Source organism: Protopterus annectens, chromosome 10.part0 (assembly GCF_019279795.1).
Source record: "Protopterus annectens isolate FY-2018-M chromosome 10.part0, PAN1.0, whole genome shotgun sequence".
NCBI lineage: Eukaryota > Metazoa > Chordata > Ceratodontiformes > Protopteridae > Protopterus > Protopterus annectens.
The window spans coordinates 307,306,562-307,331,276 of record NC_056744.1 but is presented as its reverse complement, the minus strand read 5'-3'; the positions used below and the strand labels follow the sequence as shown (position 1 = coordinate 307,331,276).

The 24,715-nt window shown below is 42.3% G+C and overlaps 1 protein-coding gene across 1 annotated transcript in view; it reads left to right on the top strand.

Annotated features, from left to right (window-relative positions):
- Positions 1–24,715, top strand: part of LOC122813060 (cyclic AMP-dependent transcription factor ATF-6 alpha-like) — a 2,557,378-nt gene that overhangs the window by 1,566,399 nt on the left and 966,264 nt on the right. Inside the window, exon 13 of the mRNA XM_044085178.1 lies at positions 11,050–11,117. Coding sequence (XP_043941113.1) covers positions 11,050–11,117 — 68 coding nt within the window. The remainder of the gene's footprint in view (positions 1–11,049; positions 11,118–24,715) is intronic.

Sequence of the window (24,715 nt, the reverse complement as noted above, 5' to 3'; positions counted from 1 at the left end):
TACTCTTATCCTGTTGTTGTTAATGGTTGATTTATGTACTCTATCCTTTTGTCGTTAATGGTTGATTTATGTACTCTATCCTTTTGTTGTTAATCGGTGATTTATGTACTCTATCCTTTTGTTGTTAATTGTTGATTTGTGTACTCTGTCCTTTTGTTGTTAATTGGTGATTTATGTACTCTATCCTTTTGTTGTTAATGGGTGATTTATCTACTCTATTCTTTCGTTGTTAATGGGTGATTTATCTACTCTATCCTTTTGTTGTTAATGGGTGATTTATGTACTCTATCCTTTTGTTGTTAATGGTTGATTTATGTACTCTATTCTTTTGTTAATGTGATTTGTGTACTCTTATCCTGTTGTTGTTAATGGTTGATTTATGTACTCTATCCTTTTGTCATTAATGGTTGATTTATGTACTCTATCCTTTTGTTGTTCATGGCTGATTTATGTACTCTATCCTTTTGTTGTTCATGGTTGATTTATGTACTCTATCCTTTTGTCAATGGGTGATTTATGTACACTATCCTTTTGTCGTTAATGGGTGATTTATGTACTCTATCCTTTTGTCGTTAATGGGTGATTTATGTACTCTATCCTTTGTCGTTAATGGGTGATTTATGTACTCTATCCTTTTGTCGTTAATGGGTGATTTATGTACTCTATCCTTTTGTCGTTAATGGGTGATTTATGTACTCTATCCTTTTGTCGTTAATGGGTGATTTATGCACTCTATCCTTTTGTCATTAATGGGTGATTTATGTACTCTAACTTTTTGTCGTTAATGGGTGATTTATGTACTCTATCCTTTTGTCGTTAATGGTTGATTTATGTACTCTATCCTTTTGTTGTTCATGGCTGATTTATGTACTCTATCCTTTTGTTGTTCATGGTTGATTTATGTACTCTATCCTTTTGTCGTTAATGGGTGATTTATGTACTCTATCCTTTTGTCGTTAATGGGTGATTTATGTACTCTATCCTTTTGTCGTTAATGGGTGATTTATGTACTCTATCCTTTCTCGTTAATGGGTGATTTATGTACTCTATCCTTTTGTCGTTAATGGGTGATTTATGTACTCTATCCTTTTGTCGTTAATGGTGAATTATGTACTCTATCCTTTTGTCGTTAATGGTTGATTTATGTACTCTATCCTTTTGTCGTTAATGGTTGATTTATGTACTCCATCCTTTTTTTATTAATGGTTGATTTATGTACTCTATCCTTTTGTTGTTAATGGGTGATTTATGTACTCTCTCCTTTTGTTGTTAATGGGTGATTTATGTACTCTATCCTTTTGTTGTTAATGGATGATTTATGTACTTTATTCTTTTGTTAATGTGATTTGTGTACTCTTATCCTGTTGTTGTTAATGGTTGATTTATGTACTCTATCCTTTTGTCGTTAATGGTTGATTTATGTACTCTATCCTTTTGTTGTTAATGGGTGATTTATGTACTCTATCCTTTTGTTGTTAATGGGTGATTTATGTACTCTATCCTTTTGTTAATGGGTGATTTATCTACTCTATGCTTTTGTTGTTAATGGGTGATTTATGTACTCTATCCTTTTGTTGTTAATGGGTGATTTATGTACTCTATCCTTTTGTTAATGGTTGATTTATGTACTCTATCCTTTTGTTGTTAATGGGTGATTTATGTACTCTATTCTTTTGTTAATGTGATTTGTGTACTCTTATCCTGTTGTTGTTAATGGTTGATTTATGTACTCTATCCTTTTGTCGGTAATGGTTGATTTATGTACTCTATCCTTTTGTTATTCATGGCTGATTTATGTACTCTATCCTTTTGTTGTTAATGGGTGATTTATGTACTCTATCCTTTTGTCGTTAATGGGTGATTTATGTACTCTATCCTTTTGTCGTTAATGGGTGATTTATGTGCTCTATCCTTTTGTCGTTAATGGGTGATTTATGTACTCTATCCTTTTGTCGTTAATGGTTGATTTATGTACTCTCGCCTTTTGTTGTTAATGGTGGATTTATGTACTCTATTCTTTGTTAATGTGATTTGTGTACTCTATCCTGTTGTTAATGGTTGATTTATGTACTCTATCCTTTTGTCGTTAATGGTTGATTTATGTACTCTATCCTTTTGTTGTTCATGGCTGATTTATGTACTCTATCCTTTTGTTGTTCATGGTTGATTTATGTACTCTATCCTTTGTCTAATGGGTGATTTATGTACTCTATCCTTTGTCGTTAATGGGTGATTTATGTACTCTATCCTTTTGTCGTTAATGGGTGATTTATGTACTCTATCCTTTTGTCGTTAATGGGTGATTTATGTACTCTATCCTTTCTCGTTAATGGGTGATTTATGTACTCTATCCTTTTGTCGTTAATGGGTGATTTATGTACTCTATCCTTTTGTCGTTAATGGTGAATTATGTACTCTATCCTTTTGTCGTTAATGGTTGATTTATGTACTCTATCCTTTTGTCGTTAATGGTTGATTTATGTACTCCATCCTTTTGTTGTTAATGGTTGATTTATGTACTCTATCCTTTTGTTGTTAATGGGTGATTTATGTACTCTCTCCTTTTGTTGTTAATGGGTGATTTATGTACTCTATCCTTTTGTTGTTAATGGGTGATTTATGTACTTTATTCTTTTGTTAATGTGATTTGTGTACTCTTATCCTGTTGTTGTTAATGGTTGATTTATGTACTCTATTTTTTTGTCGTTAATGGTTGATTTATGTACTCTATCCTTTTGTTGTTAATGGGTGATTTATGTACTCTATCCTTTTGTTGTTAATGGGTGATTTATGTACTCTATCCTTTTGTTAATGGGTGATTTATCTACTCTATTCTTTTGTTGTTAATGGGTGATTTATGTACTCTATCCTTTTGTTGTTAATGGGTGATTTATGTACTCTATCCTTTTGTTAATGGTTGATTTATGTACTCTATCCTTTTGTTGTTAATGGGTGATTTATGTACTCTATTCTTTTGTTAATGTGATTTGTGTACTCTTATCCTGTTGTTGTTAATGGTTGATTTATGTACTCTATCCTTTTGTCGTTAATGGTTGATTTATGTACTCTATCCTTTTGTTGTTCATGGCTGATTTATGTACTCTATCCTTTTGTTGTTAATGGGTGATTTATGTACTCTATCCTTTTGTCGTTAATGGGTGATTTATGTACTCTATCCTTTTGTCGTTAATGGGTGATTTATGTGCTCTATCCTTTTGTCATTAATGGGTGATTTATGTACTCTATCCTTTTGTCGTTAATGGTTTATTTTATGTACTCTCGCCTTTTGTTGTTAATGGTGGATTTATGTACTCTATTCTTTTGTTAATGTGATTTGTGTACTCTTATCCTGTTGTTAATGGTTGGTTTATGTACTCTATCCTTTTGTCGTTAATGGTTGATTTATGTACTCTATCCTTTTGTTGTTCATGGCTGATTTATGTACTCTATCCTTTTGTTGTTCATGGTTGATTTATGTACTCTATCCTTTTGTTGTTCATGGCTGATTTATGTACTCTATCCTTTTGTTGTTCATGGTTGATTTATGTACTCTATCCTTTTGTCGTTAATGGGTGATTTATGTACTCTATCCTTTTGTCGTTAATGGGTGATTTATGTACTCTATCTTTTTGTCGTTAATGGGTGATTTATGTACTCTATCCTTTTGTCGTTAATGGGTGATTTATGTACTCTATCCTTTTGTCGTTAATGGGTGATTTATGTACTCTATCCTTTTGTTGTTAATGGGTGATTTATGTACTCTATCCTTTTGTTGTTAATGGGTGATTTATGTACTCTATCCTTTTGTCATTAATGGTGAATTATGTACTCTATCCTTTTATCGTTAATGGGTGATTTATGTACTCTATCCTTTTGTTGTTAATGGGTAATTTATGTACTTTATTCTTTTGTTAATGTGATTTGTGTACTCTTATCCTGTTGTTGTTAATGGTTGATTTATGTACTCTATCCTTTTGTTGTTAATGGGTGATTTATGTACTCTATCCTTTTGTCGTTAATGGTTGATTTATGTACTCTCTTCTTTTGTTGTTAATGGTTGATTTATGTACTCTATTCTTTTGTTAATGTGATTTGTGTACTCTTATCCTGTTGTTGTTAATGGATGATTTATGTACTCTATCCTTTTGTCGTTAATGGTTGATTTATGTACTCTATCTTTTTGTTGTTCATGGCTGATTTATGTACTCTATCCTTTTGTCGTTCATGGTTGATTTATGTACTCTATCCTTTTGTCGTCAATGGGTGATTTATGTACTCTATCCTTTTGTCGTCAATGGGTGATTTATGTACTCTATCCTTTTGTCGTTAACGGGTGATTTATGTACTCTGTCCTTTTGTCGTTAATGGGTGATTTATGTACTCTATCCCTTTGTCGTTAATGGGTGATTTATGTACTCTATCCTTTTGTCGTTAATGGGTGATTTATGTACTCTATCCTTTTGTCGTTAATGGGTGATTTATGTACTCTATCCTTTTGCCGTTAATGGGTGATTTATGTACTCTATCCTTTTGTCGTTAATGGGTGATTTATGTACTCTATCCTTTTGTCGTTAATGGGTGATTTATGTACTCTATCCTTTTGTTGTTAATGGGTGATTTATGTACTTTATTCTTTTGTTAATGTGATTTGTGTACTCTTATCCTGTTGTTGTTAATGGTTGATTTATGTACTATATCCTTTTGTCGTTAATGGTTGATTTATGTACTCTATCCTTTTGTTGTTAATGGGTGATTTATGTACTCTATCCTTTTGTTGTTAATGGTTGATTTGTGTACTCTATCCTTTTGTTGTTAATGGTTGATTTGTGTACTCTTATCAGTTTGTTAATGGTTGATTTATGTACTCTATCCTTTTGTTTTTCATGGCTGATTTATGTACTCTGTCATTTTGTTGTTAATGGTTGATTTATGTACTCTATCCTTTTGTCGTTAATGGGTGATTTATGTACTCTATCCTTTTGTCGTTAATGGGTGATTTATGTACTCTATCCTTTTGTCGTTAATGGGTGATTTATGTACTCTATCCTTGTGTCGTTAATGGGTGATTTATGTACTCTATCCTTTCTCGTTAATGGGTGATTTATGTACTCTATCCTTTTGTCGTTAATGGGTGATTTATGTACTCTATCCTTTTGTCGTTAATGGTTGATTTATGTACTCTATCCTTTTTGTCTATACCTAAAAGGGTCTTTAGACCGTTTCCCTTACTGGTTAACAACACAGCAGTTGGACTGCGCTCAGATCTGAGAATTGTTTGTGTTGTATGCATTTACTGTAAGAAAAAGTAAAGTGCTTCAAAATTTGCACTTTTTCAGAGAAACGTAAGAAAGTGGAAGGAGGAGAGAAAATCAATTGCATGCATTGCCTCAAAGGGGCCCAATAAGTGGAGGAACCAAAGTGTGAGATGTCTAAGAATCCCCATGTCAGCACAGCAGGACAATTGCATAGCTGCACCCAATAAGTTATCCGAGGAGAAATCAAAGTGTGGGACATCTAAGAATCCCATTGTCAGCACAGCAGGACAATTGCATGCAGTGCCTCAAAGGGGCCCAGTAGGTTATCTGAGGAGGAACCAAAGTGTGAGATGTCTAAGAATCCCAATGTCAGCACAGCAGGACAGTTACATAGCTGTACCAGCACTGCCAGTCCAGCTGTGGCAGGTTTTCACACAGATGCTGATACAGGCCTCCCTTGGGAAAGCCTGGGCCATTTCCATCTGTACTGCTACAAATATCGAGAGCCAGTCCCTTCCACTTAAATGCTGGATGTCATTCCAGGAGATAGCTTTGGGGGCAGTTTATTCCACCCCCTCCCCTCATCACCATTAGTCAGCAGCACTCCTGTTAACACCACTGGTCACCCTTCTCAGGGTTAACACCATTGGTCACCCTTCTCAGGGTTAACACCACTGGTCACCTTTCCCAGGGAAAGGATCTGTGCACTGTCGAATAATAGTAAAAGCTGCCCCGTCTCAGCTGATGTAAAACATACTTCCCCTGCAAGTAACTCCTTGTATTTGCAGAGGATTAAGTCCCCTACACCCACATATCCCCAAGACTTGTATTAACTAACTCCACAGTCTTGCAATAGAGAGGAAAAGAAAAGATCCCATTTAAAGCTCACAGTTTTTCTTGTGCAGAGATCCTGCTCTGCGTTAGCCGATTCCCTACTGTTTCGAGTAATAGGTGGTTTCTTAACCAATAGGATTGTCTCAGGTGTGGAAAACAGCATTAGGCACTCCTATTCCAAAAGTGCCCAAAAGCAACTACTGTTTTGTAACACTTTTCTATCTCAGTACTTTCCACTTTAGATAAAATATTAGAAACCAAAAATCGCCAAAGTAACCCAGCTTCTTTAATATTCAAGATGTTAATATTACCCCTGTAGAAGCTACCATATCCTTCAAGTACCTTGACATTTACCTAGACCAACCTCTTAACTTTCAACTACACATTCAAAGCACTTGTTCAAAGGTCAACACAGTACTGTTTTGGGCAAATAAGCTGTCACTTCTTCTGCCCAAGCCAGCTGAAGCTGCCCTAGGCAAAGGCACAGTCCTATCTCAGCTTACATAAGGACAGCCATTATAGGTGCCACCGCCTTGGAGACCATCTCCAGTAACATCTGCCAGTTCATTACTAAACCCCTCCCCCCATTAATAAACATGACTGCCTAACTGTCGCCAAAGCTAAATGGCCCCCAGTACATTTCAGAGCCAGTCGCCTTTAGGATTATGAATTCACAAAGACATTTTCCTCTCTCACTCAAACTTTTCGCCAACCCCCTCCTCACGTACGTCAGGGGTATCTTTCAATTTCAACCCACCCCCCTTTACCAAATCCAAAAAAACTCCATTACTTTGACCATGGATTCACACTATGGGAAACCATTCCATTCTGAGACGTACAGATGTATTTGGACTTAAGACAACAGCTCAAGGAACATGTCTTCACCCAAAGTGCAGTTGCATTCACAGTTCGCATTACATGAACCATGCAGCTGTGTCACACCCCTTTATCCCTGTTTCATCCTTCCATACCTCATTGTGTTATCTCCTCATTTGCGGTCTCTTATTCACGCTGCTCCCCACTCTTCTCTTTGTATCTGTCACACTTCTGTCCTTTCTACTCCTCTTCCGTCTGCATGCCTTTGTTTCCATTTCTCTGTCTTCTCCCCATGGTGTCCTTTCCTGTGACTGTTCTCACTTGCCTCTTCTCATGTCTTCATACCTCTCTACATAATGATATGCTACTGTAGCATTATCTATCTTAGTCATTATGGCTGCATCTTATCCATAAAGCTCTGCTAAGCTTAATTCCATTTTCCATCCGTATTTTGACTTTGTACAGGGCTTCTTGAACTAAATGTTGTAGCTGTCCTTGCATTCGTAAATATGCAGATGTTTTGTAGCATATGCTTGTATCTGTAAATATGTTTTGTTCATTTTTTATGTGATCCTGTTCACCTAGGCTGTCACTGAAAGTGGTCCATTGAGATCATTGTAAACAAATAAAATAAACAGTTTCTGTTGGGCATTTAGAACTTGTGCATCTGATTCTCGACCACCTGTAGGTTAACCCCGTAGTCACTGCTGCACTGGAATTTGATTATAACAAGTTGGTTCTCTCTTAATTAAAGCTCATAAAGGATAAAGTGCCCCTTGAAGCATCCTTGCCTTCCATTCTCTTCCACCTGATCCTGTGCTCCATTTTGTCAGCAACAGTGTTCTTCTATTGATCCCCAGACTTCTACACAAGTTGCCCAGCAGCCATGCTGTTCATATTGCTCAGAAGGGCTTCAGCCAGTTTACTTTGTCTACTTTGCCTGGCACTGTCCTAGGAAGAGGGGTTCAGAGAAGATGTCATCTTTCCTCTAATGATCCCTGATTGCAGTGAAAGTTTTTTGTGAATCTTTATCTACCCCTGGTTAGAGTGACTTTGAAGAAGCTGTCTCAGCTTAAGCAACCTTGGATTGCACATTGTGAGACCCCATTCTCTTCCTGAAAAAGGCTTTGAGATGGATGTCGTGAGATGTTAGTTTGTTGAACAGAGGCTTGTGCTGCAGAATGACGCAGCCTTGGAGAGCCGCAAGCCTGAGCCATTGCACCACTTAGTGTGTCATGATGTCACAGCCAACAGGCAGAAGTAACTGGAGATTGTTTTTCGTACTTAAATAGGTTATTTCTACAACCCATGCAACAATGCTGAAATGTCTTCTAAAATGCAAACTGATTCAGTAGCTGTGTCTTATTGTGGGAGACCATGGTTTGTACCCCCCTTCCCTGAATAGAAGATTTTATGATGTAGATTAAGGCTGTGTTGTGCAGCTTATAAGTAACAAAGGTATGGCATCTAGTTCTAAGGAACTCATTGTTTCACTGTGTTCAGCATTCCTCAGTCCTATCACTGAGTACAATGCCCCCTTTGGTATGTACCTAACCAGGCATATCCAACAATTGGAACATCTACAGAGGTTTCTCACTAAAAGAATACAAGGCATAAGTAACGTCCTATGCAGATTGCTCCATGGCCCAATCACTGTATTCTGTCTCCTACGGGCTGTTGATGGGAGATCTATACCTGGCATACAAGACATTGTCAGACCCCACTCTGATGGACCTCCTGCATATCCACAAAACAAGAGCACCAAAATTACCTGTTCTAAAGACTTAAACCTTGCCTGTAATATAAATAGGATCTGCTGGAGAGATGGGTATATATCCCAGAGACTAACTCCATCTTTGGAACAGGCTCCCCATCCATGTGAAACAGAGTTCCTCCATAACCCAATTTAAGTGCAACTTGGACAATTGGATGGGGAACAGGAAATTCATCCCTGGTTTGCCACCTATATCTCTAACGGACCTAGGCAGCCTGTAAATGTTTCATCTCCCAAGCCCCTGCTTACACTTCGCAAGAGTACCAGAACTTGTCAGAGATTTGAGATGCATGGCGATGCTTAAAAAGGCCCTTGTGTTTGTTAGCCTAGTAAACACCTATAAACCTATAAGGCAGGTGTTATTTGGGTCTGGATGATTTTCAGAAACCTATGATTCGAGTACTTTTAGCAGTTTGCCAATGTCCCCCCAGTTGCGAGAGAAAATTGTAAAATTTGGTAGGCCCTCAAAAGCTTTTCAATAGAAGTACATTTCTATTTGCTGTTGGTATAAAAAAATGTACACTTCAGAAGCAGCAGTATGTGGTGAAGTTTCAGAGGCACAGAGAAATGTATTCTCTTCCAAGTTTTCTGCTTTAAAGAAAACCTCAAAGAGCAAGTCAGTTGAAGGTTTCCTCTGTACCTCCTTACATGAAGCGATGTTGAACAGTATTGAGAGACATGGGATCGTACAGAACAGCAGGTCTTTGCCACCGTCTTTTAGTAATAGTCACAGAACCATTCTAAGCAAAACCAAAATGTAAAACCATAGTTGTTGTATAAACCCTATAGTTTTAATTATTTAGGTTAAATGCCTTAAATATAACATTTCATCAAAGTGCTGAAAATAATAAGAGCTGAATTTGTGAAATATGAGAGGCCTGTGACAGAGATGTACATTATGAAGAATATAAACATTGGCTTTCCCAAGTCTGACACTTTTTTTTTTCTGTAGTACAAATTTTTGTGACTCATGAGTCTTCATAAAAATCTCAAAAACTGAGACTTATTCTCAAACTAAGTAATTTGGAGCCATATGTAATACATTTGTAGTCCAAGGGAAGTCTCTGCAGTACCTGACCCATAGTTTAGCCCCGGTGATTGGAGGATTGTACTGGCTACTGATTGTCATATTCTTTTTCACAGCACACACACACAAATGGTCTCTGGTTTTCAGTGGGTCAGCATCCCTTCCAGTTTGTTCAGTGCTGTTTGGTCTCTCCTTGGTACCAAAATCATCTTATAAAGTGGTGGCTGCTTTCCTCCAATGTACCAGGATGATGGTATTGGCACATCTTTGAATGTTTCTTCTGTATGTCCTTCTAAGGGCCTACACATGCCAGCATTGCAGACCAGTCCTTTTCAAAATGTAGCATCACTTTCGGTATGAAAGTCTGGATACCCTGACTGAGAACTTAGTAAGTCAGAATGCTGCTATTCTGCTTAATGGGTCGTTGTAAATCATCTCAACTCGCCAAAGATAGTTTCAGCCATGAGAAGTTAACTGTTGCTGAAACTGCCTGCAGTGAACATAGCACATTTTTTTTTTTTTTAAGGGGTTATTTTTCGTTAATATTACTGAGAAGGTGACACACAGGCAGCTTTGTTGCGTTTGTGATTGTCATGGATGCCAGGATGCATTTGAGTCTGTTCCCCCAAATGCCACAGAACTAAGACTGTTCTCATTCCAGTTGTCAGGGACCCACTAAGATTGTTCTTCTTCTAGTCTTCGGTGATCTTGTAGTAGCAGGAGATCAGGGATGTTTGATTCTCATTGCAGAATCTACTGTAACACACATCACCTTGTGATTTTTTTTTCTGAAGTGTCTAAAGATCTGCTGTTAGATCTCCAGTATATTCCTTGATTAGTTTACCTCCCATCTTTCAGGATGCACTCAAAGGGCGATTTCTGTGGTCCCTTGTTGTGGTGTTGGGGTACGGCTGATGCTCTGTGTTGTACTGTTGATATTTTTTGTTGGGTAGGCTCCTGTGCTATGCTCTTGGGGCGCAGATCCTGCTTTTTGGGCATAGACCTGCATAATGATGATAGTATATGAGCTCTGATCTGTATTGGGTACTGCCCACTGCTCTGTACTATAACCCTGATTTCTTTTGGTGTCACCACTTGTGCTTTTGGATTACAGTACCTAGTCTCTGTGGCCCTTGTTTTGCTGTTTGTCTGCAGCCCCTAATCTCCCCCCTGATATGATGATGGAATACACACCCAAATGTGTTTTGTAGTGCAATTATTGTAGGATAAATCCACTTGCATTGTTCTAAAATGCTGTGAGAGGCAGTGATATGTTTACTGGTGTTCAGCATGATGCTTGCATGTAGTGTTGCCCTACTTGACTTGCTTTTATTTATTTTTAGAAGCCAGAAGAGAAAAAGCACGATGTCCGCTCAGTAGTCACTGTCCAGTACACGGATCACAGCGACACGTAAGATGCACTCCTTTACACTGTTTCTAAGTAGCTGGGAAACTGTTTTTATTATGCACAAAGTTTGTTTTCCAAATGGACATGGACATGTCCAGCATTTCAAGTTATATGACTAAAACAGAACAATGCTGCGCCTAAATCTTAAGACGTTACTGATGCAGCAAGTTCTTGATTCCTTAGTCCTTTGATTGTTATCTTTGTGTTAGATGGTGACTGTCTGGACCAGGAATGTGAAGCATTTTCCTAAATTTATAGTTTGAGTTTTAACAGACCTGTTACAATGCTGTGTTTTTTTTTACTACATTACTAAAATAGTAAAGTTTTCCATATTAAACCTATAGGGAACCAAAATAGAAGCTTTCTGTTTTTTGAAATTATGATTTCTGTGGATGTTACTACTTTTATAGTGACAATGAACTGTTACAATTACAAGGCTTTCACGTTTGAACTGAGCTCTTGGGTGACTGTGCTTATTCCAAGCAATCCCTTTTGTTTTGAGGATTTTTTTAGGATCATAGGAGATTTAGGCTATTGATTTCAAGCCTACCTGTTTCATCCCACTGTAATACCATGGAAATCCCAGCCCATAGCCAAGACTGCATTTAGTAATGACTGCCCATGTCCAGGAGGGTTGTGGGCGCTATCCCTGGTAAGAATTTATGGTGCCCCATCCACTCATCCAGGTTCTCTTGAACAGTGTCATACAGGTGCTGTTTCACATGAATTGGTAGCCTATTGCAAAGACGTGACACTTGCTGGGAGACAAATCTGTCCCTTCAGCATGTCCTATTTAAGTTGCAGGCCATATTTAGGTCCCTGGAACGGGTACCCTAGTCCCATTTGATTTACGGATATGCAGAATGTTCATTAGGTTTGGGTCTGAGATTGCTCTGTAGGCCAGGTATAGGTTTCCCCTAAGAAGTCTATATAATACAGAGTATAGTGACACCAACTTTAGTCGGTATGTGTAAGGCACATGCTGGAGTCCCTTGATCTTCTTTGTTAGAAATCTCTGAGGGCTCTCCAATTACTGCAGGTGCTTTGTACGGTACATGACAAACAGGGTGTTATACTTAATTATGGCTGGATTAGTGCCAAGTATAGAGGGGTTATAACCCTTTTTGCTCTCAAGGCAATGCCTTTCCTAAACAAGTGTGCTACTTAGCCTTCCTTACTACAGTAGACAAATGGTGGTCGAAGTTAAGGTTGCAGTCAACTTCCCAGGTCCCTTACCACTTCTTACCATGGACGGCGCATTGGCACAGCAGTTGCATTGTCGCCTTACAGCAAGAGGTTCTCTGGTTCGATTCCTGGTTGGGGAACCTTCTGTGTGGAGGCTGCATGTCCTCCCTATGTTTGTATGGGTTTTCCTCCATGTGCTCCTGTTTCCTCTGGAAACATCTGGAGCATGTCTTCCTGGGGCTCCACTGAAATTTGGCTTTGTTCCAAGTCAGACTTTCCTGGTAAATAAATGTTAAATAAATTCTTGTGTACTTAGGGTATTGTTGTTGTTTGGACATTGCTTGTGCCAAAGGGAATGATGGTGCATTTCTTTGCATTCAGTTCAAGATCATGACTAAGACACCAGTTGTTGGTCTGTGTAAGACCCTCCAGTGTATACTGACGTCATTTGGGGATTCAGTAATTGCACCCAGTTTGCAGTCTTTAGCAAACTTATTCAGCCACAACCCCTTATTTTTGACCTGAACTTCTGAGAAGTATATACCAAACAGGCAGCCCAGCACTGACCCCTGTGGCATCTCGCTGGTAACAGATGTACTGGCTGATGTGGAGACCCCATTTGATAGTGTGTCTCTAGTTTGTGAGCCAGTTGGCAACCTGGCTTGCAACGAAGGGGCTTCCATTCAGTTTGCTAAGTTTTATCAGTAATGCCTGTCTCCGAGATTCTGGTGAAAGCCTTTGCCAAGTCGAGCTATGCTGTGTGCACAGATTTGCCCTTGTCAATGGCCCTGGTCACATTAGTGCAAAAATCCACCAGATTTGACAGCAGGATCCAGGGGTTTGGAGGTTGCCTATGTCTTTATTTATGAGTTCCATAATGATACACTACATGGCCTTACAGATGAGGCTGGTCAGGCTTATGGGTCTGTAATTCCCCAGGTCTGTTGCTAGGCCACATTTGTGGAGGTGAATAACTGTTGCTGTTCTCCATTCCGCAGGAACAAAGCTTGTGGTTAGGCTGTGATTGAAAAAGATACTTAATGGTGATCCTAGTTCATGTTTTAGCCTGTTTAGAAGACAGCATGGGATGCTGTCTGGTGCCATAGAGGCTGTATTGTTGCCTTGGACAAGGCTTTGATGACCCGCTCTTCAGATATGTAAGGTGGGGGGTTGGGGGAAGGTTTGTAATGCATTTGGAGGGGATAAGGGAGTGAACTTTTCACCAAACCTATCCACTAGCAGGTTTGCTATCTCTTTGGGGTCAGTGTATGCGTGATATTGTTGGTCACTAGTTCTGCAAATGCTTGGGTCCTACCTTTTAGGCTACATACGTAGCTGTAAAAGGTCTTAGGGTTATCCTTGTCTATGCTTGCTAATTTTTCTCAAAGAAGCCCTTAGAGGATTTGACAAGTTGTCTTATTTGCCTGTTGAGGCTGAGGAGGGTGCTTTTCCATTGTTGGGGCCTCACCTTTGTTTTCTTGGACAGCAACATTTTGTGTTTATTGTAAAGTTTATTGATGCTGGATGTCTACCATGGTGGTTTGTTTTTACTTGAGGCTCTGGCTTTGATTCTTTGTGGTACAGCTGAGTTTATACAGTTATGCAAGTGATTGTATAGGGCTTTAGTGTAAGCTTTGGTGTAGTTACCACTTCCAGCTGGGGGTGGAGTTTGGAATGCATTTATACCTTCACCTAGGAAGGTATAGTTTGCCTTGGTGAAGTTTTTTAGCCTGATTTTGCCCTTGTGAGTTCTGGTGATAGTGCCAGCTGGAAGGTGACTGATTTGTGGTCACATTTAACTAATGAGGGTCTGACAGTTGGAGCAAGTGCATCTGTTTGACATGTTAGTGAGGAGCAGATCTAGTTTGTTTGGTCTTCTTGTCAGGATATGAACAATTTGTTCCAGGGCATTTGAGTTAGTCAAGGAACTTTTAAGCTAGCAAGTTAGGGCTAGCGTAGGTTTTCCAGTTGATGGTGGGATAATTGAAATCCCCCATAACCAGAGTGTTCAGTAATATTTGGATTGTCTCCATTTTGGTCAAGTAGGCTTAGTGTGCGTCATGACCCATGGAGGGGGATCTGGAACTGGCTATGATTTGAATGGGGGTCTTGCTCACCATAACCTGAACTTGGAATAACTCCATGGAGTTGTCCAGTCTAACTAGAAGGGAGGTGAATTTATCTCTGATATATATAGAAACACTGCCTCCTTTGGTTCTCACAAGTTCAGTTTACAGTCTTAAGGTGTGGAAGGCATTGTAGCCTTGCAAGGCCCGGGGTACTCTGAGGTATTGAACCAGGTTTCTGTGACTGCACAGACATCTACATCTTCCAGTGACAGAAGTGCTTCCAGAGAGTGCACTTTTTGGTTTAAACTCCCAGCGTTTAGCAGCATGACCCTTATTTTGTTATGATTGGCAAATTTCACATTGGTAAGTTTGTTTTCAAGACCTTGCCTAAAAAAAAGGGGGAGGGAAGAACCTTTGCCAGCAGCCAAAAGCCTAGAGGTGCCAGGTGCAAACAGTCTCTGGTAAAGCAGCGAGGTTGGTCGACCATGGCTTCCCAGACTGACAGGAACTGGATCCCCTTTGAATGACACCAAAAACTAAGCCAGTTATTGGAAAATTAATTATTTTTTGTTGATACTGTGGCATCATTCTAGGTGACGGTAGTATGCTGCTCAATGTTAGGGACACACCTGCCTGGGACACGTACTCAGAGAGCTCAGTCACATCTCTCTTCATATAGTCCATTGAGGTACATCTCAGGTCGTTCACTCCAACATAAACTGTGACAGAGTCATAATGGTACTTGTTGCTGAGAGACCTGGCTGGATGCGTAATCTGAGTCCTGCACTGGGCAGGCAGCTGACCATGACTTTCTCCTTCACCAACCTGACGAGTGGGAAATCTGTCTCTCACTATTGAGTCTCCATTGACTAGAAAATTTGTTTTTTTGAGTGTTACGCCTTACAAGCTTGGTAGTTAAGAAACTGGTGATCTGAAGTAGGACTTCATTTGTCAGCAACCTTTGGGATACGGATCCGATCTCTGATCCGAGCCGGCAACTTCTATCACAGCATAGATCTGAGCTCCTAGCTCCTCCCTTTACCCATAATCCCCTGCCAACCCTGACTGACCTCAGATCTAGTTTGCCGCTCTTCAAGCAACAGCTAGATTCCAGAGCTCTTGGTGTATTCTTGTGAGAAAAGAAAATTTTAATTTCTTTCTTGTACTCTTTTTGAGCGAGTGTTTGTGTGTGTGTTTAGGTGTTCCCTGGTCCTATTTTAACTTCTTTAGCTTAAATTAGCTTAAAATTTTTATCTTTATTTCTCCTCCCTGCCCTCGCTGGTCGCAGTGTGTGTGTGTGTGTGTGTGTGTGTGTGTGTGTGTGTGTAGTGTGTAGGGGCCTAATGTGTGCGTTTTCCTTTAGTGATGTCGGAGGCCCCTAAAGCTATTTTTTCGAAATGCACCGAGTGTGGTCACAAGCTTTCACCGGCTGATGGCCACACTCGGTGCGTTAGGTGCCTTGGGGTTGAACACCTCTCCTCGGGTTGCGCGATTTGTGCTGTGTTCAACCCCAGGGCACTTAAGGATCGGAGGTCGAAGCTGGTTCTGGCGGGCCTTTTTCCCCCAGACCCGGCTCCGGCCTCCGGTACTTCGGTGACCGCTACCCAGTCTTTGGTAGCGGCCACTCCTGCCCCCCTCCCTCCGACCGGGACTCAACCTCCCACTGTGGCTTCGGAGGTGAGGGAGGCCAGGAAAGAGAAGCGGAGGGAGAAGCACCTTAAGCGGCGGGCCGAAGATTCCTCCTCGGCCTCGCCTGCCAAACGGGCTTCTCCCTCCAGGGTTTCTGGTTCGCCTCCTCCTCGGATCCAATCCCCTTGCTTCTCACCGGGACCCGAGGAGGAGGTGACCCGGTCCCCGTCGCGGTCATCGAGGCGGCACTCCAGGCCTGCCTCGGTGGCCTCCTCGAGGTCCACCTTCAGTATGTCGGATGCGGACATGGACCGGATGATGAGGAGGTTCATCCAGGCCCAGATGCAGATGGGAGTGCTCTTGCCTCTCCCCCCCCCCCCTCCGGGGGGGGAGCTCGACCCCCTTTTTTGCTCCTATCGCTCCTTCTCTGACCCGACTCCCGGGTTCGGAGCTGTCTGAGCCAAGCCACGTTGGATCCGGGGGTGGGTCGGAGCCGACAGTGCTAGGCACTTCGGCTCCGACTATTCCCTTGAGTTTGTCGGATCCGACCTCTCGGAGCCATGGGACGAGCTTCGGATCCGAGGGACTCTGTGTGCTTTCGGCCCCTTCCCGGTCGGAGAGCGTGGGTCCTTCGGATCTGACAGTCTCTGCCCCGGGTCCGATCCCCGCCTCGGATCCGAGTGGGAGTCGGATCTCAGATCCGTCAGAGAGCGGCTCCCCCTCGGCTTTCGCAGTGGTGGAGAGGGTACTGTTGAGTACATCCAGGCCTCTGGTCCTGGCTTCAGCTCCCCCCTGCACTCCCTCTCAGCTGGTCCTGGCTCCCCTCACCCGGCCTTCGGGGCAACCTGCTTCAGCGCCTCTAGGTGTTCCATTGGAACAAGATATTGCTGGTGAGGACTCCTCGGACAGCCCCCCCCGAGGAGGTTCCTTGCAAGTCGAAGTGCAAAAGGAGGCACGTGGACTCCCCTGAGTCCCTCACTGAAGATATGGACTTGGATGAAGGGGAAGGCTCCCCAAGGTCACCCCCTGAGGATGTCTCCTTTGGAGACATCATGGAAATGCTCAGAATCAGGGGGGGGGGTGTGGTCAGCCCCCAAGGCTTCCTCCGACGAGTCCGTATTCCTAGAGGCGTTCAAGGCAGGGCCATCTACCTCTTGGGTGTCCCCTCCCCCCGACCCCTTAGTGGATCTTATAGCGACTAGGGCTTGGAGGGAGCCGGACACTGTAGAGCCTATTCCCAAGTGCCCGGACAAAATCTTGAGCCCCCCATCAGAGAGAACCCATTGGAGCAAAGGTCCCCCTGTGGATGCCATGTTGGTGGCGGCAGCCACCAAGAGAGAGTTGGCTCAGGAGAGCCCCACGGTTCATCCGCCGAGCAAGGAGTCTCGTGTGATGGAACGCCTTGGGAAGCGGGCCTTCAGTTCAGCGACCTTCTCCTTGAGGGCCATGAACTATATGGCACACGTCATTCGGATGCAGCGGGATCTAATTAAAGAATACGCTGCTTCCCCCCAGGGTCCATGTCGGAAGGGGACAAGCAACTATACTCCTCCCGAATGTCCACCCTACGTTCTATTTCCAACACCTCTATGCGGCTCGCTACTGAGGGAGCCGCTAGAGCAGGCGGAGTCGGGCTGGTCATGAGGAGGTAAGCCTGGCTCTGACATTGTGACTTCTCGGAACCCTTTAAGGCATCATTTGCGAATGCCCCTTTTGATGGTTCTGCATTGTTTGGCAAAACCGTTCATGACACCCTTGTCCAGAGTGAGAAAGATGGGAAGACGTTGTCTGCCGTCGGAGTCCGCTTCTCTGCTCCCCAGAGGTCCTTTACCAAGAACCAAAAGGGTCAGAAGAAGATGTGGTTCCGGAAATCGCATCAATCCCAGTCTGCTCCGGACAACCAGTCCTCTCGTGGCAGAGGAGAACAGGGAGGACGCCGACCTAGAGGCAGAGGGGGTCCCAGGAATTTTGGGTCCAGAGAACCTTTCTCTGAGAGGCCCACGCAGAACCCCTGAGGGGTTACCCGGCTGCTCCACTCTGGAGGCAGTCGGGGGACGTTTTTCGAAGCACCTAGCAATGTGGGAGTCCGTAACAACGGATCTCTGGGTGCTTCGTGTTATATCCAGAGGATACCAAATTCCCTTTTTTGTAACCCCCAGAATCAGAAGCCTCCCCGATGTACCACCCAATCAGAGGGAGGCGGCTGCTGCAGAAATTCAGCAGCTCTTACAAAAAAGAGCCATCCAGCCCGTCCCCCCAGATCAGCACGGATCGGGGTTTTACTCCAGGTTCTTTCTGGTGCCAAAAAAGACGGGGGACGTGAGGCCCATCTTGGACTTCTCTCTCTTGAACCTGGCAGTACCAAAAGTAAAGTTCCGGATGGTCACTTTGCAATCTATCCTCCCACTACTACAGGAGAACAACTGGATGTGCTCAATAGACCTCAAGGACGCGTACTATCATATTCTCGTAGACAGACGCTCCAGGAGGTTTCTCCGCTTACGGCTGGGAGCCAGCCATTTCCAATTCAGGGCCCTTCCCTTCGGTCTCACCTCAGCCCCCAGGGTGTTCACCAAGGTCTTGGCAGCAATAGCGGCCCACCTGAGACTCCAGGGAATTCAGGTCTTTCCGTAACTGGACGACTGGCTCCCTACCGCCCCAACAAGGCATCTTCTTTGCTCATGCAGGGATTATTTCCTCAATCTGGCTCCACTCTTAGGGTTGACCATCAACACGGCCAAATCCTCCCTGGCTCCTACACAAGTGTTGGATTTCATAGGGGCGAGGTTGGACTCCAGACTGATGCTTGCTTTCTTGACTCCAGATCGGCTTCAGAACCTGAGGTTGCATGTGCAGGCCATCCTTCAACTTCAAGCTCCTTCGGCGGAATTGGTCCTGAGGGCTCTAGGGTCCATGGCGGCAGCAATTCCGCTGCTGCCATTGGCCCGGTTGAATATGAGGGTCATACAATGGACCCTCCAGGTACAATGGTCCCTATCTCGCAATCCCCTGTCTCATCCCATCCCCCTAAGCAGGATTTGCAAGAAGGTCGCTCGTGTGGTGGCTCCAGTCCTCCAATCTCCACACGGGACGCCCCTTCTCACTGTCCCCGCCAGTCGCCACAGTGACCACGGACGCTTCTCGCCTGGGGTGGGGGGGGCACTATTCGGGCAAAACAGTCCAAGGCACGTGGAACGACATAGAGACCTCTTTGCATATCACCGTCCTGTAGATGAGGGCGGTGCTTTTGATGTTGCAAGCACTTCACTTGAGTCTCCATTGACTAGAAAATTTGTTTTTTTGAGTGTTACGCCTTACAAGCTTGGTAGGTAAGAAACTGGTGTTACTAGGTGTTATGGGTCCTGTGGGAGCTGTGTTAGTTGTAGCAGTGTTATGTAGGTGTCTGGTATTTTGGTAAGTTTTTTGAGAGAACCTCTGTGTATGTTGATTTTCATGTTTGATGTGTACTGTGTATGAGCAGTGGTACTATGTGCATGTGTAGTGGTGGGTGAGTTGGCAAACCTCTTCCATGTTACTGTTTGGAGTGCGAGAGAGCATGGATTCAAGATTCTTGGTGTAGATGCATCTCTCGCACTCTGTACTAGAGTGAGTTAGTAGAGGATTGTCTGTGTACATGAGGCAATTGCTTCATTGCCTCAAGAGACCCAGGTCAAGAAGGTTGGCAGGAAAAACAAGGGTAGTCCAACTGTCCATAATGCTAGGTTGAAGACTGTTATTACTAAGGGGGCTTTTCAGGATCACTCAAGGAGGAACTCGGTGGATGGATATTTCTGCCTGGGTTTTTTTTTTTTTGCTTGTGGTTTAGTAAGTTACAGCTCACTAGCAGTATTTCTTTGACCAAGAAAGTTCTAAGGATGAGGGCTACACTAGTGTGCTACAGCTGTATCTAAGGGAATAATTGTTGAATTTATCTGTTCTACTGTTGTGCATAATTGCGCAGTGCTGGGCGATGCTCAAACGAGCAGAAACCTGCTCCAACACGGGGTTTGAATACCAAAAATTAAAACCTCGAAAAAAACTTTAAAAAGGTTCAAAAAGACCAATGAGGATGCTGACTCCAAGCCCTAGACCAACCACTCTTCACCAGACAGGTTCCAATCAGTAGACTCCTCTAACTAGAGTGCCAAAAGGCCTCTTCCAATTCAAGATGGCCTGGAAAACATGTTCAGAACAAACAGACCCAGATGTAGCAAACCTTTATCTGGACGATGCTACAAGCTACTAGCTGCCATAGTTTCAGTGGGAAACGCTATAGAATGTTAAACAGCAGAAAATAGCAGTGAGACACTAAAACAATTGGTTAAAACAGCAGAAAATCAGCAAGGAGACTAATGTTTTACACAGCTAACAAATCAGTTATTTTAACACTGTTTGGTGGGAAAACCAGAACAAGTAGAACAGATCGCTTTGCAACAGTGAAAAGTACCGGCAAATACTTACTGTGAAAATAGCAAAAAGTGCTTCGCAAACAGTGAAAACGGCAATAAAATACGATTTAACAGGTGCGGTAAGGCAGACAATTGCAATACAACAATGTCGTTTAGTACACAGTGTATAAATACAGTAGTAAAGTAGGCAGCAGGCAATACAAAGTGCAGTAAATAGTATAAATCAGCAAACAAAAAACAAGCAAAGCAATGTATGGTTTTTGGGAGGATCAAAAGCCTCTAGTCCTCTGGTATCAGCTTAGAATTGTGGTTGGTAACCCACTTGAGTTCAGATCAGTACAAACAAGCAGAGACTTGCTCAAATGCAGGGCTTAAACCAAAGAATTTCAGATAATCTTTGTTGAACCTCTTTCAAAGCTTTGTTTGGTCTCTCTGAACCTTAACTGTACTCTCTGTCAAAGTTAGCATGACCTGTCTGGCTGGCTGGTGACCATGTGGGATGAAAATGTATGCACTGTGTTCTGAGCCAAACAATAAAAGTACAGAGTCTCAGAAAATCCATTTGTTTCTCACTGCAACTTTGTGCACACAGAGATTATCTTGAGTGTTATGTGATTTTCTCTAGTTTGACATTTGAATGTCACTTCTTTGTTAACATATTTTGGAAGCGCTCGGTGGAAACATTCCTTTGAGTAGAAGGGAAAAACACTTTTTTATATTGCTTGTATTACCTGTTTGGTGTCTGCCTTTAAGTACAAATGTGTAATGTATTTAAACCACTCATCAAGGAAGCATTCAGTAGTTTAGTCAGCACTTAGTGGAGAAGATAGTTGCCATGTTGGCACTGAAGTATGGAAAGAAAAGACAAAAGTCCTCAGTACTGGTCAAGCTCTAAAGAGTCTCCAAGAAGTTAATTACAGCAAGAGTTCATGATCAGTCTAAGGCTCCACTGACGTTCATGTCTGAGAGGCTTCATATAGGCCCTCATTAAGCTTCATTAGTGGATTTCTGCATTTCCTTCAACTGTGATCGTATGTCTGTCCTTTATGGGAGTGACTGCTGGGTGTTGCACCTGTCATTTACCATTTCCTTTCGTGATATAGTTGCAGTTTACTTTCCCTTTTCATCTTGGACAGGAAGGATGACTTAGCTCTCCTGATGCACTGTTGGTGAGCTGCTGTGGTGCAGTTGTCAAAGGGGCAATGCATAACAGAAGGTGTTGAGTCTGCTTATCTGTATCGAAGCAAAAAACTGCAGCAGTCCTTTGTGGAGTAAGCACGGCTGCTAAACATTTACGTCAGCAGTTACTTACATGAGAGTGCAGGCGCTGAAGTGATGGTCTTTATGATCACTAGTGGACAGGATGGCACAAGCTGTCCTCATTTCTTTGTAGTGACCAGCTCAGCCAAATACGTCTGTGTAGTACCAACTCAGCCAAATACATCTGTGTAGTACCAACTCAGCCAAATACGTCTGTGTAGTACCAACTCAGCCAAATACGTCTGTGTAGTACCAACTCAGCCAAATACGTCTGTGTAGTACCAACTCAGCCAAATACGTCTGTGTAGTACCAACTCTGCCAAATACGTCTGTGTAGTACCAACTCTGCCAAATACGTCTGTGTAGTAAAGCTTCTCAGATGTTTCCTCCCTTTTTGACTCCATTTTTGTATAGTATACTGCACTTTTTAAAGCCACAAACATGGCTATTACATCTGCATTTCGTCACAGCCATACAACAAACAAGTCATATAATGCATTTTATTTAGTAGTGCAGTAAGTTTGTATTGCTGTTGTGGTTAATTTGTCACAGCCGTACAACAGTCATAGAATACATTTTATTTAGTAGTGCAGTAAGTTTGTATTGCTGTTGCAGTTAATTCGTCACAGAGCCGTACAACAAACAGTCATAGAATACATTTTATTTAGTAGTGCAGTAAGTTTGATATAATGCATTTTATTTAGTAGTACAGTAAGTTTGATATAATACATTTTATTTAGTAGTACAGTAAGTTTGTTTTGCTGTTGTGGTTAATTCGTCACAACCATACAACAAGCAGTCATATAATACATTTTATTTAGTAGTACAGTAAGTTTGTTTTGCTGTTGTGGTTAATTCGTCACAACCATACAACAAGCAGTCATAGAATACATTTTATTTAGTAGTACAGTAAGTTTGTTTTGCTGTTGTGGTTAATTCGTCACAACCATACAACAAGCAGTCATAGAATACATTTTATTTAGTAGTGCAGTAAGTTTGATATAATGCATTTTATTTAGTAGTACAGTAAGTTTGATATAATACATTTTATTTAGTAGTACAGTAAGTTTGATATAATACATTTTATTTAGTAGTACAGTAAGTTTGTTTTGCTGTTGTGGTTAATTCGTCACAACCATACAACAAGCAGTCATAGAATACATTTTATTTAGTAGTGCAGTAAGTTTGATATAATGCATTTTATTTAGTAGTACAGTAAGTTTGATATAATACATTTTATTTAGTAGTACAGTAAGTTTGTTTTGCTGTTGTGGTTAATTCGTCACAACCATACAACAAGCAGTCATAGAATACATTTTATTTAGTAGTGCAGTAAGTGTGTATTGCTGTTGCGGTTAATTCGTCACAGAGCCGTACAACAAGCAGTCATAGAATACATTTTATTTAGTAATACAGTAAGTTTGTTTTGCTGTTGTGGTTAATTCGTCACAACCATACAACAAGCAGTCATAGAATACATTTTATTTAGTAGTGCAGTAAGTGTGTATTGCTGTTGCGGTTAATTCGTCACAACCATACAACAAGCAGTCATAGAATACATTTTATTTAGTAGTGCAGTAAGTTTGTAGTCAGAGCAGTACAACAAGCAGTCATAGAATACATTTTATTTAGTACTGCAGTAAGTTTGTAGTCAGAGCAGTACAACAAACGGTCATAGAATACATTTTATTTAGTAGTGCAGTAAGTGTGTATTGCTGATGTCCTTCAAGGATGCATCTGCAGTCATAACAAATGGGTTGTCCTGTCGTCAGGCAGCCCTTCGGTCGGCCAGATTCCAAAGTCTGGGTCCGGCTTCGGCTGATGTCGCACTTCACCCGACGTCATCTCTGCTGGTCTTCGGGTATAAAGGCATCAGCCGACGCCATTTTCCTCAGTCTTTCTTGCCGCGTGGCGCCCGAAGCAGAAGCTGTTCGCAAGTGCCGGTCGGTCAGATCCAGAGATTACTACTACCGAATACTACTTCGAAGACTTCTAAAAGCTAAGTACCCCGTTGGGGACTCTTTCTTGCCTCAGCCGATGTCAGAAAAAGTAAATAACTGTTTAACTTGTGGGAAACAAATGCCTCATAAAGATTTCCACTCTTACTGCCTACCTTGTTTAGGCCCAGACCACGACGTAGCAGCCTGTTTAGCCTGTGCTTCCTTCAACCGAAGAACGCTTAGGCGTCGGTCGGAGTTTGCTGAACAGTTTTTTGGCTCAGATTTTGCATACATTATGCCGTCGGATCCTCCGACTACCCAAATTGTTAAAAAACGCAAAGAAAAAGACCGACACTCGCGGTCCGCGGTTTCGGCCAAAACCACGGTTAAGCAAGCCGCGAGTGTCTCGGTTTCGGCCGAAACCGAGAAAACGGGTCATTCTTCAGCCGAATCCACGACTACTACTGAGGCTCCTGCTACCTTAGTTGAATCGGCCTCTGAAGTTTTGCCTACTACTGTGGTTCCTAGTGAATTATCAGACACCATCCCTTTGGATGTCTCTACCCCAGCACGTTCACAAATGCTTACTCTGGCAGAGGATTTAATATCCTTAATTAGGGGATCCCAATCTCACCCAGACAGGGCCTCTCAGCCTCCAGAAAAGAGACCTAGAGCAGAGCCCCCCGAGCCAGTGTCCTCTGATGATTCTTCGGATGACTCCGACATTACAGATCAGCCAGAGGCTCCTTTTTCTACTTATGAAGATTCCGATGCTGAAGAATCCATTCCATCTGCCTCTCCACCAGAGGAATTTTCCTTTGGGGAAACCTTACATGCCATGAGAGAACAATTCCAATGGCAGGGACAAGATTTCTCAGATTCAAGAAAAAGGCTTAGGACCTTTCTGCACTTACCACAACATAGGCCCTTAGCTATACCTCCAGTTCTGCCTGTTGTGGATGATGCATTTAATGATGTTTGCACTGCTCCTGATACTTTACCTCCAGCCCCTGCCAAACCAGATAGATTTTACAGGGTGCCAGACACTCATCACCACCTATTCAAGGCCCCACTTGCAGATCCTGAGACTATATCCCAGGGGCCTAAGG